This window comes from Chinchilla lanigera, unplaced genomic scaffold, assembly GCF_000276665.1.
Source record: "Chinchilla lanigera isolate Chin_1 unplaced genomic scaffold, ChiLan1.0 scaffold00005, whole genome shotgun sequence".
In the NCBI taxonomy this organism is placed as follows: Eukaryota; Metazoa; Chordata; class Mammalia; order Rodentia; family Chinchillidae; genus Chinchilla; species Chinchilla lanigera.
In genome coordinates, this window is record NW_004955406.1 from 12,599,813 (window position 1) to 12,619,203 (window position 19,391).

A 19,391-nucleotide genomic window follows, 5' to 3' on the forward strand; every position below is an offset into this window, starting at 1 on the left:
TTTTAGTTTGAGACAGGCTCTCTGTATGTCACTAATTTGCCTAGGCTGAAAGTGAACTTGTGATCCTCCTGCCTCAGCTTCCTGGAGAACTGGAAATGCAAGTGTACAACACACCTGGCTTACCTTTTTTTAAACTAATCCCAGTTGTGTTGACCTTCTCATTTGATTATTATTTGTCTCAATTCTACACCATCGTCCTTAAAACAGTTTTCCCAACTTCTCACCCCCATTACCCCCTCCCCCCGTAGATAATGTAGTTGCTTCTAGTATCAAGAGAAATGGAAAGATCAAATATAACTTACCAAGACTGAGCTCTTTTCCTAAGAAAGGACCTTAATGTCCCTTACTGTGCTGAAATTGAACATCCCAAACACACACTATTTGAAATTCATCCTTCCCTTGGTTTCCATAACCTTATTGCTATTATTTCTCTGATATTCATTTTTAGTCCTTTATGATCACTTTTTTAATGCTGGTATTTCCTGAGGATTCCAGCTGGAGTTACTGCTATTTTGACTCTATAGTACATACTGAGGACTTGCAAGTCTATACCTGCAGTCCCAACTTACACTTATGCTTCAGAGGTCAGGCTACCTCCACATGCACATCCTACAAGTACCTCAGATTCATCATCAACACACTCATTTTCTAAAATTTAGTCTTCTTCCTCTGTTCTTTTGGAGTTTTAGAATAGCTGGTTCTAAGTGATGGTAGACCCAAGGATTTCAGCTCTTTTATTTTTATTTTTATTTTTTATTTTAAAGAGAGTAGTAAAAAAGAAAAAAAGAACAATAGCAGCATACCAGCATCACAGACATAAACAAAACAAAGCAAGAACATTAAAAGTGGTACAGGGTTTCAAAACAAAATGATAGGAATTAACAGTGGTTGTTATATTACATATTGTTATCTTCAACTATGTTGCTGAGATTATCAGATGTAAGAATGGAAGATTGCTCAAACCATTAAAGAGAATAAAAAAATTATTCAATGAAACATTAGAGATAATGCAGAGTTTCCCTAGACAGGATGGTAGGAATTCACCAGTGGTGGTTCCATGGCATGTTGTTGTCTTCAAATCCATTGTTCAGATTACCACATATAAGCATACATAATTGGTCAAAATATAAAAACTTTTAAGCATTAACTCTTTCTGTCAATATACTATCAGACATCAGTAGTACACCTATCCCAGTTATCCTTCCATGTATATATTTTGTCTTCCTTCTTTCTTTCTTTTTCTTCTTTCCCTCATCCCAGTTGTTCCCTCCTCTGAGCAATTTCTTTCTCTTTCCTATCATCCCTTGTATGTTTTGAGTTTTACTTACTCTTTCAGGTTCCTGCATCAGGGAGACAATATGATGTTTACACATGTGGATCCTATTTATTTTACTTACGAGTATGGTCCCTAGTTGCATCCATTTACCTACAAAAGCCTCAAGTTTATCTCTTTTTATAGCTGAGTAATACTCCATCGTATAAAAATACTGCATCTTTTTTATCCATTCCTCAGTGGATGGGCATTTGGATTGTTTCCAAGATTTAGCTATAACAAACTGTGCTGCTATAAACATAGGTACACATATATCGCTGTGGCATGATGTTTTTTAATTCTTCTGGGAAAATACCCAGAAGGGGAATAGCTGGTTCTAATCCTAGTTTTGTGAGGAATATCCAAACTGATTTCCACAGTGGTTTCACCAATCTACACTCCCACCAGCAGTGGAGTAGTGTTTCTTTCTCCCCACAGCCTCTGTTTTAAAATTTTAAAATACCACACTGTCCAATAAAAATAAGTCCATATATGTAATGTAAAATTTTTTAGTAGCCACATTAAAAGAAATAAAGCAAGTGAACTGGGTATGGTGGCACACTCTTATAATCCCAGCCCTTGGGAGGCTGAGGCAGGAGGATCATTGCAAGTTTGAGACCAGCCTGCTCAACAAGGTGAGCTCAAGGTCAGCCTGAACTGCATAGGGAGACCCTGTCTCAAAAAGACAAATTACATGAATTTACTTTTAAAAATAGATTTTGTTTATAACAGTCAGTGCAAAATAGTATCACTGTTATATATAATAATTTAAAAAAATTAATCAAATATTTTATTTTTTATATTAAATTTTCAGATCCACTGTGTCCTTAGTATTGTAGATATCCACTGGAACTTGTCCTTGGGGCCTAGAAACCAGGTTTATCTCTTAGCCCCTCTGCTAGTTCCAGAGTCTTTCCCTTCACCAGCTCCCCTTTCCTCATGTGGTAAGTTCTGTTCACTTTGTTCCCTGGTATTTCTCCAGTACACTCATTTTTAAAAATCTTATATATTGTGGCTTCAGTTCACACATTGGACATTTCTCACTTGGGTTATAAGAGCAGCTTATAGGACCAAGTTTCTGTGACCCAGGGAACTTGCAAAACCCACCTAACTACAAGGGGATGTAGCAAGACAGAAATTAAGAGAACACCTCAGATTTGTCAATATACACATTGATACCAGCGCCCTGGTGCCCAGGAGGTTCATAATGAAATAATAGATGCAGCACAATTTGTATCCCCCACAGAGTCTTTAAATGTTAAAAACAGGGGCTGGGGATTTAGCTCAGCAGCACAGCGCCTGCCTGGCAAGCTCAAGGTCGTGAGTTTGACTCCTGGTACCGGAAAAAACAAACAAACAACAAAAAAATGTGTCTAAAATGTTAAAAACATTACTGATTTATTTCACTGTCATACTCTGTTTTCAAATTTCTCTCCAGGTATTTTAGTGTCATACACACAATTTATGAGTACAATAATCATACATAGAATTTTAAAATAAACATACATGTATTAGGGATGTGGACCTGAAATTTATTCTGGTACTTCCTAGGGGTTGAGATCAGTGAGATCCAGGTCTCACTGAACTGAATCCGCTCCAGTGTCATCCCATCCCCTTATTCAGCCTCCATATTTTCATCCCCAAGTCTCATTTTCTGTACTAAGTGACTGTTCTCTGCATGGTTCTTGTTTAGCCTTCTCTGTGGGAAGCAAACACACTACTTGACTTGGCTAACTCTAGTCCCCTTCCAGGTCTTCTGAGGTGTCATCTTCTCAAGTGGAGTCTATTCCAACATCCTGAGTTTTGTGGACTGCATCCGTGTTGGCATATATCTCTTACTATATGACTGCATTGAAATTATGTCTTCATGGGTTTGCCTTCCCTCTCAATTGTAGGATTCTTGAGAGCATGGATTGTGGCATCAAAATCCTTTTTGTTCGTTTTGAAATATGGTAGTTTCAGAAGGAATGGGCTAAATTCATGGTTTCTCTTGACAGAGCCAGCTCGTTCTACAATAGCAAAATGGTAATGTTCTTCTTGTAATTTGTGGAATATCTAGAAGATTTCTTCTGTGTCTAAGGATGACTAATAAAATGCTATTAATTAATTAATATACTTCCCTTGAGTACTATGAATAGTAAGTTATTTTAAGCCCTGGGAGGATAGTAATAACATTGGTGTGAAATAATTTAACTGTTCTTCTTACTGAAGACTACATGTCTTCATTGGCTCTAGAGAAATTGAAGTTATGATTTTATGTATTGGATGTGTACATGAAAGGCTTTTTCAACTTCCACATCAATAAGAGTTACCTTGGGAATATGTTGAAGTGTAGATTCCCAGTTTTCATATTCTAATTCATTCAGAGTGGTAGCTGGCTCAGAAATTTACATTTTTAGAAAACATCCAATGATTATAATATAGCTGGTAGAAACTATACTCTGGGATGTATTGTTTTCTTTTTTCTGAAGTAGAGAGTAGGAAGGGGTAATTTTGATCAGTGGGGAAATCAGCTTTAGTCTGACCTGAAAGAAGTACTCTAAGTAGATTTATAAATGCAACAGTGAACTAGAAGGGAGAATTGGCTCCCAGGAGGTGCTGAAACAGGGTGGCTAGGCTTAGCGAGTGTGGTGAGATGTTTGGAAGACCAGCAAGGAGGGGCTGGGGATTTAGCTCAGTGGCAAAGCGCCTGCCTGGCAAGCGCAAGGTCATGAGTTTGGTTCCCAGTACCGGTGAAACACCCCCCCCCAAAAAAAAAGACCAGCAAGGAGAACCTTGGTTGATTTCATAATTTTCTCTAGGACTGGATTTCTTGCTTCAACTAGAAAGCAGTAATGTACAAATAAAATTAATTATTACAGTATTTTCATCTCCCTTTAGGAACTGATATTCAATCTTACAATAAATACTTTTTAACATTTCAGGATCTCGAAGATGTTAAATGACTTTGGTATAGAACAATTATTGACATTTAGCTCTTTAACTTATTTATTCTTTGGGTTTCTCATATAAGAGAAACCCTGCAATATTTTAGCTTGTGTGTCTGATGACATTTAGGAAAATATCATATAATTCCATATAGAATTGCATTTCTGGTTCTACAACAACAGAATTATCTAGCTTCCAGAATATAGTAAACTATGCCACGTGGAAAACAATATAACTTTGCAATGACTGTCAGGGGACAATGCATTTATCCTTAAATCCCTCTTCTAAATAATTTCATCAAATGTTTTGTCCAACTTGTTAATGGTTCAGTGTATGAAAACTGTTTAAAGATTTTCATATAAAGATGCTACATGGTTTGTGCATAGCAAATAATAACCAGAAGTAGATGGATAAATCAAAGCCATTCAAAAGCCCCACACTTTCCATTTTAGTTTATTATTTCAGCTTTCTCCCTCAATCAACCCTATTCATGGCTGTTAACAAGGAGCTAATTGGTTGGCTGGAGTTTCTGCTTTTCACCATTTGCTGTCCAGTCCCCGCTGTAAATCCTAATGAGCTGCAAACCAGGCAGACAAATGAGCCAGTAGGCTGGAAGGAGAGAGGAGGCAGTGTGCATGGAGAGTCTATTGTTCATCCAATCAACTAAATATGTTTTAATTGTAGCGTCAATGCCATAAATAGGCCTGGCACAAGCCTGTTAGGCTGCCTCATTTCATTCCTGTCTATTTCAGTCACTTTACTTCTGCCATCTATATGAGTCCAAGAAATTTTTATTTTGTTCCCTGATGGAAGAGACTTCCCTCTGGTCGCCTGCACTTTTGGAAGATAAATTCCCTGGGATAGCTCAGTAGGAGTTGAGCTTTGGTGGTAGTGGTGGGGACAGTGCTGTTCTCATTGCAATCTTGTTTTTAACTTTACTTAGTCAAAGGTCTTATATTTCCACTGGCTTGTATTAAACTAAGTGCTTGTGCTGGTGTGTCTGCTCTCTTGCAGGTCATTCGTAAGGGATGGCTGACCATCAGCAACATTGGCATCATGAAAGGAGGCTCGAAGGGGTACTGGTTCGTCCTCACTGCAGAAAGCTTGTCCTGGTATAAGGATGATGAGGTAAGCCACTGAGAGTGACAGAGTTTTCTTACTTAAGTGTTTCCACTTTGAAATGAATTGAAATTATTGTGATGTATGATTTCCAGATACTACTGGTTCTGTTTCAGGGAGATTTAGCTTGGAATGTTTATTTAAAGCAGCACTCCCCCCAGCACACACTTGGATTTCTTTTCCTGTTTATTTCATTAGTGTAGTCATGTTTTAATGATGTGAAGTGGCAGGAGTTAGAAACTTACTTCCTTATGATACTGGTGAGGGGTAAGCAATTATCATTGTATAATGCATGGAAGAGTCGTAAGGCAATGGAATATTGTAGAATGAAGTGAATAATATCAAGGCTGAGTTAGCAAAGCATTTTGGAATTGTTACTATGATTGTATCTCAAAGGAAAGGCTTTTGAGAATGTTCACAATACTGGTCTTCAGATGGATCCCAGACAATTGTTTATACAAAGTTTATTCTTTGAGAGTTTGATATTTTGGTAAAAGCATGAATTGTGATAATTATGTGTTCTGTCTCATGTTAGATGTTAATAATTTTGGTCCTGTGACTTATTGCCTATTAAAATATGAAAGTGCAGAAAAATTCATATTAGTCTTACAGAGCCTTTAATGCACTATAAAGTGATATGCCTAAATTTGGGAGGGCATGGGTGGAAATTAAACTATGCTTTGGAAATTTTAATACCTGTAGCCCTACCTAATGATTTTAGTGTTTATAATACAAAATGCAAGCAATACATAGGAATGCTCTGTGATAGAAGAACTATCCACAGGCAAAATTATCTCCATTTTACTTGGCTACAAAGGGCATACAATTCCAAGGTAAAAGCCCTTCCTGTCTTAGATTAATACTGAAAGCATTATAAAATGATTTTGTCAGTTCTTGGAGGCAAAGCTTTACGTCTTACAGTTCTTTCATTTCCCAGGTGATTTAGTGTGCAGTAGTGTGTTAAAAATATTGGATGATTAGCTGTTTGCCACTAAGTTTTCTGCAACAGGGGAGCTCAAGTCCTGTGGAAATGCCAAAACCAAATTGCTATTCAAAAGCTTACTTTCAAATTTTTATGTCACTGACCTCATTGAAAAGTGGGCTGCCTGTTAAATTTAAGTATGAGGATTAACAGTGGTTCCTTTCTTGTACTAGCTGCTTGGACATCCCTGTCCTTCTCTCATTTTAAAGATCATCACAGTTTGAGGAACTCTGAGACCTCTCTCTCTCTCTCTCTCTCTCTCTCTATATATATATATATATATATATATATATATATATATTGAGTTGCTCTAAGATATACCCTTTTCCAAGAATTTCATCGATCATATGTGCATTTAAATACATTGTCAATCTCAAGAAGTTTCTCATTTATATGCAGACAAAAGATTTTACTGAGAAAGCATAAATGTTGATAGCTAGAGTTTTGTGTTTATTAATGAACTCATTTAACCCGTATCACAACCCTGGGATAGTTACTATTACTACTGTTATTTTTCAGAGTAGGAAAATATATACAGACCAATCAAAGATGAACACTCAATCTTTTGAAAAGAAATTTCTATAGGACTCAGTTCTTTCTATTGCAGAATATTCAGTACTGGTGAGGATAACTAATTTCCCAAGGTCATATAGCCAGTGGTGGCAAAGCGGAAAATTGGACCCAGGCTGTCAAGCTCCAGAGCCTGTGTTCTCAACCACAAATGTGGGCAACAATCCTAGTGATGCCTGGGGTTGTACAAATCATCCTCATCCCACAGAGGGTTTATGAGGATGATTTCCAGGTGTCTCAGCATTGACCTCTTCCGGGATGTTACCATCAAGGGCTGTGGAGACTCTGGAGTAGCTACCGCTGTTGGAGTACAGCTTTAGGGCTCTCTTGCCTGGCTGTGTGGCCAGCCAGTGGAAAAGTGAAATAAGCACTTTAGAAGCCTGTGAGTGTCTGATGCCCCCTGTAGGGAAGGAATAACCCTTGAAAGCTTGGTGAGGTCATGTTGCTGCTCATCTCCTCCTCTCTGCAAAAAACTTGGGATAACTTCTTACAGAATGACTGCTATAGAATTTCCCTCACGATTCCAACAAATAGAAAACAACTGTGTGCAGTTGTAGTATCACCTGAGCACAGGGAGCATGTTATTACAGCTATGTATGTGGAGGATGTTGGGGACAGGAGAGAATAAGAATTATCCTAGAAACAAAATTATTTATATGAAGAAATTCTGGGAAAGAGTAGTTTATTTTAGATCATGTCAAGAAATAGAAAATGACAGATAAGATTGCTTTTGTATGGAATGAACAGACAAGTAGACTAAGAATATTGTATCATCTATTAAATGCTCTGAAGAAAATAAAGTTGGAGGAGTGAGAGAGCAATGGGGAAGGGCCTTTTAGACTGGATGATTAGAAAGAAGTAACATTTGAACAAAAACTAGGATGATGAGCTGTAGGGTTTTGTTGAAGAACATTCCAGTAGAGGGATCGATATGTATAAATACCCCAGAAATAAGAACTTCAAGAAGATTGTGACCTAAATAGATAAAGCAGTAGGAAATAAAGTCACGGGCACTAGGTGTGTGTATGGGGGGTGAAGTTCCCACTTGATGATTTGAATTTTACTCCAAGAATAACTGCAAACCACTGGAGTACTCCAACAGGATATGACGTGATTGGATTTGTGGCTTAGAAAGTTCACCCAGGCTGCTTAGTTGTACATGATGTATGGGGTGGAAAATGTGCATGGAAAAGTGGGGTTGGCAAGAATAGAAGAAGGGAGACCACTAGGGAACGACAGCAATGCTCCAGACAAGGGACGATGGTGGCTTGTGCTGCAAGGAAATATGTGAGGGGCATTCAAGCTGAGGGTGACGGGTCGACGTGCTACATATAGGTACACTTCAGCCACTAGCTATGGCTGCTCATTCGTAGCTCCACTCACAAAACAAGATAGGGAGATTCAAAATACAAATGCCTCACTCAAGGATGACTGTGATCCTGAAGTTGCCTATGGCAGTGGGATGGGGCTCATTTCTGCTGGAACTGGCATTATTTATTCCCACCTCGCCATTGGCTATGACCGGTGTCATTCTCTACCCTTCTTCATTTGCTGCTCTTGGCAAGAGTTTCCTGCTTGTGCAGACTGCTTCCAAACGTGCCGTTAGAGCAAAAGAGCAGACAGCACTGGCCTTGGTGTTTGTAGTATTTAACAAGTAGTTCTTAGGTGTGCTGGTAGCCAAAGCTGGAAGCGGGGTACAGGGAAAGAAAATCCAGCAGAAAATCTCAGGAAAGTGGGTCTTAGAGGAGCGATCCATTCCTGGCCTGTTGAATTTGCGCAGTGCTCACCCGTGAGCAGCAATATTTTAAATGATGCTTCGATCTCATAAACACCTTGCTGCCATAGTTCAACTACAAGTGGATTAAACATGGTTCAGTGGGCAGTCTTAAAACCCAAAGTTTAGAGTATGCATTTGTGAAAATAAACTAGAATTCTAACTTAACTTTTGGAGCCAGGGATTTGGTAAGTTGAATGTACTTTGTCCCTATGCATATATCAGCACGTACATGCTCTGAAAATCTACTGAATGACAGTTTAATCTCTCTTAGTCAAGAAAAGGTGACATGGGAAATACCACTAATATAGCTGTACATTTATTCATTTATTCAATAACAAATTTATACTTAAAGTTTTGTAGAGAGTTTTTATATATTCTAACATCCTTTGCTCTTTTATATAATTAGCCCGGTATGTTTTCATTATAATGTAAATGCCTGCTTAATAAATAGCATTTATGTCATATGAATATGTATATGTGGTTTTATTTAACTTATTTTTGGAATGTTTTTAAATTTTATTTTTATTTTTCAAATTAATTTTATTGATACACTTTTGATATACATAGCAATCACACTCATTGTAAGGAATTTGTACTTGTACATAATATATCTTGATTCTTCTTTTTCCCGTTCACCTTTGCTCCCTTCAACACTTCTTCCCTTCCTTATTTAAAAAACTTTGTTTTCATTTCCCTTCTATTATCTTTCTCCTTTCTCTCCTCCCCATCCCTTGCTCTCCTTCCCATTTGAACATTTTTTTTCCTACATCCCAATATCTATCATCCACTTTGGTCATTATTTAACTTATTATGACAGGTTTGTTATAAATGTAAATGATGTATGAAATATATTTGTGATTAACAAACAATAGCTCAAACTGCTTTTCATGGGGGCATTCAATGAACACAAGACTCTATAAACCATATGCCTGGTGCTGTGGAGAGGTTGAGGTGCTTGGGGACGTGGTTTTACTGTGACTGATTGTCAGTGCTGGATCCATTTTTGAAAGATAAGATATTTGGGATCTGATTTTCTTAGCAGAAGATGGTAAGGTTCAGAAAACAAGGAGGAATTCAGATCCCATTTCTTCAGTGAGTCTTAAATCTATCTATATACGTTCCCCTACACTTTAACCAAGGATTACAGACGATACTTTCAAAGTGTTTTGCTCCTATCCAAGTTGGCAGAAGCAATAGCATGATAACCCTGTGTAATAACTTTAACTGAACTTGGCATGGCTATACCAAAGGGGCCATCATCATTATTTTAGTTTCTCACCATCAGAAATGGATCTATCCATCCTATTATTGACTTTTAGATGGATGCACAAATGCCTTCAAGCCTCTGTGGATTGGACTGTTTTTGAAAAAGTGCTCTACAGTACAGTATATGAATGTCATTTGTACTGATGCCGACACATGACCTTAATAGAAAAGCTTCCTGCTGTGTCCCAGGCAATGTTTAAGCTTCCTTATGTTATCTTCACGGAGTCTTTATAACACAGTGTGGTTATAGTAGCCACAATTAATTTATCAACTTGACTGTATCTTATTTTCTACATTACTCTAAGATTGGAGCTTTCTGTAACATAAAAATAAATCAGCCACCTTTCACAAAGTTATACAGCTTGTAAGTACTGACTAAAGGATTTGCCGAAGCCTGATTGTACTCCCAGACCACACAGCTAAAGCTGAAACCTAGAATTCCCTACACAAATGGCCCTGAGCACATTTCCAGGGGTTTCATGGTCAAGGGAAACTGTGTGAAGAGGGCAGGTGGCAAAGGCAGAGGCTGGACCTTGAATGTTCCTATATATTGTCTTGGGAGCTGAGATGCATGATACTTGGCTGTTTTAGTTCTATCAAAATACTAACAAGGTTATCGCAGTACTTATCTTTACTAATGATTCGGAAAAGGAATATAGTGTTTAAAATAACCTCGAATGAAATATTGTATGGCTGTCTGCGTAGCAATTTTTGGCCAGTGGACACCCCATGAGGTATGTCACTGGTATCTTTAGCCTTTTTTTTTTTTTTTTAAGCCTGGCCCAAGACCAGTATTTTGGCTTCCTTCTCTTCCTTCTCTTTTCTCTCCTTTCAATGCTGTAAAATTGGAATGTCTCAAATTCAAGGTGCCTTTCACCCTAATTTAATAATATACAGTCAGTGTCTAGCCCATACCTCCCTGCAGACTCACCTTTATATATCCAGAGTGGGTCAGCGTATTCAACCAAACCAAATGGCCTTGAGTTAATGAGAAGCTCTCATGTGTGTATCATTTCCTATTGTTCTTGTACCTTCCTACTCTCCTGAAGGCCAGCTTTCAGACTGATGCTCTGATTTGTGGACTAATGATCTTCATGATGAGGATGATCTTCATGGTTAACAATGACTGAGCATTTGCAGTTTGACGGGCACTGAGTTAAGTCAGTACTTTGTTGACATTCTCCATTTTAATGATTTAAAGAAAATGAGTGATCTGAGCAGCTGGTGTGTGACAGTGTTGTCCTTTATTGGTTTGAATACTTCTCAACAAATATTTTCTGAGTCCTTTTTATGTACCAGCAGTATCCTGCTCACTAAGGGATGCTGCTGGAGAAAATGGCCAGCAAGGAATTCATGGTTCCCACCTTTAGGAAGCATAGTTCCCAGTAAATAGGATGTACAAACAGATAGCAAAACCTATCTGATGCTGATTACAGGCTATGAAAAAGAAAGACAGCGATGTCTATGACATAGTGAATGTCTCAGGTAGGGAGTAGGTGACAGACTCCTTTAAACTGAGTGGGTAGAACCATTTGTGTTAATGTGCAATGGCTGGGTTGAGCCTGAGGAATTTAACTAATGGGAGTAAGGCCAAAGTGGCTGGCGCATAGAAGGACTGCGACTGATCTTAAGAGTAAAGTGAAGATCTTGAAGTTTTTAAACTAGAGAGCCACACAATTAGACGTGAGTATTTTATGGACTCCACTGGTTGTGCAGAATTTATTGGCAGAAGGCAAAACAAAATCAGGGAGTTATTAGAAAGTTGTAGTCGTGGTGTACATGAGAAATCATGGTAGCTTGGCTATGATCAGTTGATGGAAATAGAAATGAATGGCTGTAAGAGATGTTCATAAAGTGAAAATTATCAGGAAAACTAAATCACCAATGTGAGCCTTGGGAGCTACTGTTTTGTTCACACAAAGACTGGGAGGAGGCACTCATCAAAAATCGATTAATGAAGGTATCTTTGAGTAAATATTTGAATAAATGCAGAATAATAATTTATCATGTGGCATATCAAATACCTAAATTAAATTATTAAATTATAGGGTAAGGTTACTCTTAGAGGTAGACTGTTTTAGAATTGTTAATTTTCATCACTGTGAGTTATTGGATTTTTTTTCTCCTCTATATAAATGTGACTTGTTGGACTGAAGATCATTTAAGCCAAAAATAAATTTCTCAGTGTTATTTCTGCACGTGAATATATGTTTCATCATTATTGGGGGAAATTTAGAAAAAGACCAGGTATGAAAATAACTGTCATTTCAACAGGATTTTAAGTCTAGATAATTTTACATTAGTATTTTCACATCAGAGTTTGAAAAAAAGTAATGGCCTTTCTTTAAAATATATATGTTAATTAGGATATTCTGATTCAAGAAGAAAAGAGCCTTATTTTTTCTTAATATCAGTGAAAAATATACTGTATGTGCAAATTTTAAGTTAAAATGTCTGAAGAAAAGGAACTGCTAATTTAAGCATATTAAAAGCACTTAGCCAATATTCTATTTCTGTACCATACTTAAAATCATATGGAACACTCCTAGAACAGCAAAGTTATACAAGAGATGTGTTTCCAGTGGAAATGAAATGAACTAACCTGATACCATTGAAGAAAACCCAAAATCTTCATTGAAATAAGGACATTTTTGGGACTCTTAAGAAATTACAGGCCTCATTTTTGTGGGCTGGATTGTTTGGATAGCTTGATGAGGAGATTATATAATTCCCTTATAGGGATATTTATTTAGTTTTGTTTTTATTGTGGAGTGGTAACAGATGACACATGTGACTTTGGTAACAGGAGACAAAGTGACAACTACAACCCTGGATGGTCAAAGTTATAAGATCAAGAAATTACTGGAATCTTCAGAACCTTCATTCTTTTCATTTTCACTTACACTTTCAGAATTGTGCTTTTTTTTTTTCCTGCTGGATCTCATATTTCCAAGGAAGTCGGCATCAACCCTATAAATGCTGTTCACAGTCCTTGCTGAGATGTTCTTTAGCTAAAACTTAGATATTTTTTATAAAAAAAGGTCCAAATATTTAACTTTAATCCATTTATATTACTTAAAATTGTTCATCTTCACAGTTATTTCTTTACATACTAGTTTTATACTTTTAAATGTAGTATTTTTTCATGCAAACTAATTTCTATATTCTAATATTATCCAAAGGTTTATAATTTTGAAAAAAAATTTACTGAATAAGTCATAAGATCAAATGCTATTTCAAATTTGTTAAAAATACAATTACCTCCAAACCCACTTTGAATGTGCATTGTTTGTCCCACTCAAAATTTATACTGGAAATACCATATCCCATTTTTATATTACCCTTTCCCAGAAAAGCAAAACTTGGGTCTCATTTTATGAACATAAATATATATAAAACATTCTCTCAAGATTTTTTGAGATCTAAGTAAAAAAACCCTGTTTTTAAAAACGACGTTTAGCCTCAGGTTTTACAGAAAAGGTCCTTGAAATGTTTACCTAGAATGCCTTATTCGGGATAACTCTGCTGCCACCCTCCTTAGGTTTGCCTTGGGTCATGGTGGGCTGGTCTCCTCCGTGATTATCCTGAGAGTTGTCACACTCTTTGCTGGGACTGCCAACCAGGATACGGTGGAATGATTCTGCATGTGAACTCTGTAGGCAGTTTGCAAGAGGTTGTACAAAGTACTTAAAATTGAGTGGAAGTGTATAAATATTCCATTTTATATTGTTTTCCTGTTTATATTTTGTGTTTCATGAAGTACTGTGTGAGAATTTATTGTTAGTTATAGTACTTTATTTAAGATGGAAACTTGCATTGCACAGTAAGTCTTACAGAAGCAGAAGTGGATTTTAGTAGACAATGTGTTGTTTTAAGTTCAGACTGTTTACATGTAAGATGTTTTGTTCTCATATTTTTGCTTCATAGTTTTACCCATTGCTCAGGTTTTTTTTTTTTTTCTTAAAGAAATTATACTGTCAAGTTTGGTTCAAATACATAAAATCAGAAAATTTGGAACATATGAGACTCTTAGAATTAAAACCTAATATTTCATTTATGAAATATCTGAATGGGAAATAGTGTGCTTAAGTTAAACATGTATACTTGTAATAATTACTTATTAAATTTAAAAAAACAGTTTGGGGTGCTCTAGTGTTCTGTTTTTAAGTTTGGCCAGACTCTTACCAAGAAAAGTAAAAATTAATTTTAAATAGGTGAAGTTAACATTGTAATGAACCAAACCAAAGTGGACAAATTTTATCCCCTTCCACTTTTTACATTTAAGTGTTTGAAATATTCATATACAAAATCCAGCCCTGATCGTCTTACTCCATTTATCAGTGCACAAACTTCTGCTTGTTTTCTCAAAAAATATGGCAAAATATAAATGCATATCCAATAAGCACTTTCCTCAGCTTGTGAAAGTACTGAAGCTTGAACACCTTAAGAGCATGAATATGGTGAATAGAAGAATATATTCCAAGAGAATTTACTAGCCCTGCAAATTCTTGTCCTAGACCCATAGCAGAAGTCACTTCTTGATTAAAAATTGAAAAAGTAATAACAGTATGTATATCCTGTTGAAAATTTCATGTTTCAATTTCTTTACATTTATCAAAAAAGGAGAAATTATTTTAATAAATTTAAAAATATGTTGGATATTTTTCCCACTCTTATACAGAAAAGACTGTCAATTTCCTAATCTAAAAGACTTGATCCTTTAGAATATTACCCTTTTTTCCTTCTTCTTTCTCACTCTATACGTCACCCGCTTCCCACTGAAGAAAAAAAATCACAGTATAGAAAACAATACTTAGTGTATGGACTAGAACTACTGGAAAGATTTATTCCTTGTCAAACATCAACCTGAAATTTTGTTTTGCAATATTGATGTTTAAAAAATTACTGATTATGGGATGCTTCAAAGATGTATACAATAAATGTCAAGGGTAGTGATTTGCTGACAACAATTAGGAAAAGAGAATTATAGAAAGCACAGGAACATTTTCAGAAATGGGTTTTATTATATTTCATAGGCACCACTTACTTTACTTTTGGTGGGTTTTAATATTTGAATCAAAATAAAATAATAAGAATAATACATACGAGTTAAGTATTAAGCCAACAGATTAAAAGCCCAGACCCCCAAGCCCCTCACTTTGGTTGTAGCTCTTGGTTGCTATGGTGTGAGATCTGCTTTCTTTCAATGGCTGGTTGTCATTCAGGCTGGGTTGTCGTGTGTCTGCCTGTCTGTGCCTGCTGTACAGGTGAGCGGATGTTCTGCACAGCAAGTGTAGACAGGCAGACACATGACAACTCTGTCCAGCCAGGCCCTTGATTCCTTCAGGTTTCCTTTGCTCAGGGACAGATACAATCAGCCTGTTTTCCAGATTAGGTGATTTTGGAGGGTGAAGGGAAAGGGAGAAAAACACACAGCAGAATTAAACATTAAAACATTATGAACTAAAAACAAGTTAGACGTTTGACTTTATTCAGAAAGTTCACTTATACATTTGTTCCAATGTGCTAACATGTATATTTGACACAACAGAAAACTCACATTAAAATTTTAAGCAAGAAAAAAGATTAAACACAAGCCTTTTTTTTTTTCCCTCAAAATCAGTTCCTACTAGGACTGGCCCACATGCAGTCAGAGTTCAGAGTAATTGAACCAGATGTTTTTCCTCTTTGCAAAAACTCTGCATATTTTAATACTGAAGCTAAAGATAAAGACTATGTTTATACATGTTTCTCGTAGTAGATAAGAACTATAGTCTTGCTCACGAAAAAGAAAATTGTCATTTACATGGTAACAGCAGCCATTTTTAAAATAATTAATGAGCCTAATGTATTTGGCAATTGCACCAGTGCACTTTGGTTTCTGATGCTTTGATAGTGGGATTTTATATCTCAACAGGAATTTATTTAAACTTTTCAGTTTTACGTACAGTTCCTAAGGATGGATGTGAAAATCAGATGAAAGGCAGTTGTGAGCTTAAGTTTTCCACCACTTAGTTAACTTAAATGGTCATGAAATGAACCAAGGATGTGAACTGGAAAGTTGTTCCAAACAGTGATGCTCAGAATGTGTTTTGGACATTGTTAGGGTATGTGTAGAACCTTGAACACTGAAAAGAAAAACTTGTTTCATATCCAAAAATTAAATTCAGACTCCTTGGAAAATTTTCTTATAGTATAGAAGAATTAATAATATTATATATATATATATATATATATAGATAGATAGATAGATAGACAATAGACAGATAGGTAGATAGATATAAAATGCAATTCTAGGGAGTCAAGAATGATTTTGGCTCTTTTTAAATATAAATCACCAATTCACACATGTAAAGATACTTAATAACTTGCATCCCTTTTAAAACAAAATATCCATACTGACAAAATTCCAATGAGTGAGACTTCCTATCCATGGAGTGTATACTTGGTATTTTTCAAAGGTCTTTATAAAGAAGCAAATAGATTATTATTTATCTTTAGTTATACTAATAAAATTTTTAGAAAATAGCAAAGCAACCTAGTTGAGAGCAAAATAGTTTTTAGGGACAGAAAAATGGCAGTTCTATAAATCTGAACTTTTATGCAGTGACTGGATAAAGTTTTGACAAAAAATGGATAATGGATTTGTTTAATTTCTATGGATTTGTTTAATTTCAAAAAGTAAGTAATTTTGTTTCTGTTCATTACTTCAGAGTAGAAGACTTTTTTTTCTTCACAGAATGAAAAAACATCAGTAAACTTGGCTGCTATGTAAATAATTGCAAGGTTAGATTATGCAAAGAACAAATACCTGAAAATCCTATTTAGTTATTATTGCTGCATTCACTGCAACAGGAAATAATTATAGAGTGATTCACTTACAAAGAATATACTGGTAGAAATTAAAAGTTACTATATTTTGCATAGCTTTCCCTCGCTCTCCCCAAAATAATTTGATCCAGTTTACTGTGCTCAATTAAAGGAATGATGCATGCAACCTGAAAAAATAAAAAGAAATATTTGTGAGTTCATGTGCTATCTTTTAATCTGAAACAGTTTTATTACACCAATATAGCCAAAAAACTTTTGAGCCTGAAAAATCAATCGTAGCAGCTTTTCAAGGTGAAAAAATCTGACTGAAAATTAAGAAAAGGCTTTTGTACAACTTATGTTCGTGATTGATTTTTAAAACACAGTTATAGTATGTATGTGGCATATGCATATTTCATAGTTATCTTGAACCTGTCCGAAGCTGGTTAAAAAAATGAAAGACTGAAAAGAATTCCTGACTTTTTTTCTATCTCTCAAATGATAGGCTTGTATTACTTTATCTCTTAAATTCTTAATCAAAAATGAAAGTCATTACATTATTACCATTTTGAGTAATTTTTATATCTTTATTACACTTTTCCTTTTTGTCTTTTGTTTTTTAAAGAGAAATGCAAGAGAAGAATTTTCTTCTAAATCTTCTACAGTAAAATTAAAGCAAAGCACCTCCAGGAAATTCAGTATCACAATACACGGAAAATTCATATTGAATATTCAGTTACTTTCTTTAATTAACTTCATTAGCCCTCTTTATTAAACCGATATAAAAAATTTTTAGTAGGAGACTTTTGGAAAAGTCCTAAACATTTGTATCTATACAATTTGCAGGGCACCAAAGGATAAAGGGATTTGAAGAAAGTTTCAGTCTTAACTCAGGCATTTCCTGTCTCAGGTTAAAGCCTGATCTTCCAGTTATTTTAAGTTGAGATTTGTGAGTGATGGTCTCTTAGTTATTATTTGGACATTACTGTGACGGGTAGACTAGTCTCCTTAGAGTAAGATAGTTGTTTAAAAGAGCAGATTCCTTATAGAGTAATTGAAAGCTTTGGCTTCTCATTACTGGACGTGGACATTTGTGGATGCGTGTTTTTTTTTGTTTTGTTTTGTTTTTTTTACTTAACCAGCCTGTACTTTCTTTTCCTCTAACAGTTTGACTTCAACCCCAGAAAACAAAGACAAAACGAGAAAAGGAAAACAATTCTTTCATTAGGATTTTTATATGTAAAATCTTTCCCACAGAGGGAAATATTTGGGTGGTCTGTAGGCTAGGGGTGGGGGTGGATAGTATAGTATATTTTGGTCTTTTAAAAACATAAACATATTATCTGGGCGGAAAGCTGAAATGCCAAGCAGGAAGGATATCAAGCCTATTGAGTAAGGACAGTGATCAGTGTGAAACTTTTTTCCCATTGTAAACAAACTGTCTTTTAGTTTGAGATCTATGGCTTTACAGAAACATTTTAAAATTTCAGTGGACGGCTTTATGTTGATTCTCTTTCAGTTACTGAATGATGATGTTAAAGCTAAGGTTCTGAATTTCCTTTTTCTTAGATAGCGGAAACAATTCTTTTAACGCAGTACTTAATTAATTGATCATCCACACATTACAATGAAAACTATGAAATTTCTGTGAACTGCAATTTGGACAGATCCTGCCAATAGTTTTCTCTTTATGACCATAATGTTTAATTTTAACACACTTACCATTTTATACAGGACAGTTCTAGTTGAAGATGCTCACTGTTGGTTAGTTTCCTCTGGAATAGATTCCACGATCCCTAAAATATTTGTATATCTCCTTATAAAGTAATATCAAAATAATACTAAGCATTATTCTAGTCATCCTGGAAACAGACGCAGTTACTATTTTATGATTATGTATATGTAACTGTGGATCTATGAACCATCGTGTAGACTACCTTTCTGCCTTCATTCAGCAATAGTTTATAAAATGATCTTTTGCTTTTGATTGATCTTTAATTAAGCTTACACAATTTAAAATTAAGTACCATTTCTTTTCATTTGTCTCACAAATGGGTCTTTAGGACTCTACTGAGCACAAGCAGGGACTCCTTGGTTACCCTTTTACAAAGTAAATTTTATATTTTTACTCTTGGACTTAAGCCAAAGACACACTTGTATCTGTTCTATCACCTGATCAAAAGTTACCCCAAAATAAAATAGGCGAGGAGCTCCTAGGGGTTAGTTTCTCTGAAGAAATAAAAGGCTATTTAATATGAAGAAAGAAATTTAACTTACACATACATTAAAGGAAAGCAAATTATGAAATTCAATTATTTCTAGAGTAAAAAGTAAAAACCACAAAATTTGAGAAATCTTATACATTGCCAAAGTACTTGGTGGGTATCTTTCCTCGTTAGTGATTGTGTAAATTACATTTCTTAGAAACATAAATTTCAGTAAATTACCTATTTTTTTTTTTTTAGTTTTTCTATGTAAAAGAAATGGTATAGGTTTTGAAAGTTTCAACTGTTCCATTAAAATAATTAACTTGGAAATCTCTAAGTCACAAGAGAAAATGAAAGATGACTAGCCTATCATCTAAGTGAAAATAACTAAATTTCTCCTTGCTACTTATATTTTAACTA

At 35.5% G+C, this 19,391-nt stretch overlaps 1 protein-coding gene across 5 annotated transcripts in view; it reads left to right on the forward strand.

Annotated features, from left to right (window-relative positions):
• Positions 1-19,391, forward strand: part of Dnm3 (dynamin 3) — a 535,700-nt gene that overhangs the window by 254,330 nt on the left and 261,979 nt on the right. For all 5 annotated transcript variants that reach the window (XM_005374853.2, XM_005374856.2, XM_005374854.2 and 2 more), the window contains one exon: positions 5,255-5,368. In XM_005374853.2, coding sequence (XP_005374910.1) covers positions 5,255-5,368 — 114 coding nt within the window. The remainder of the gene's footprint in view (positions 1-5,254; positions 5,369-19,391) is intronic.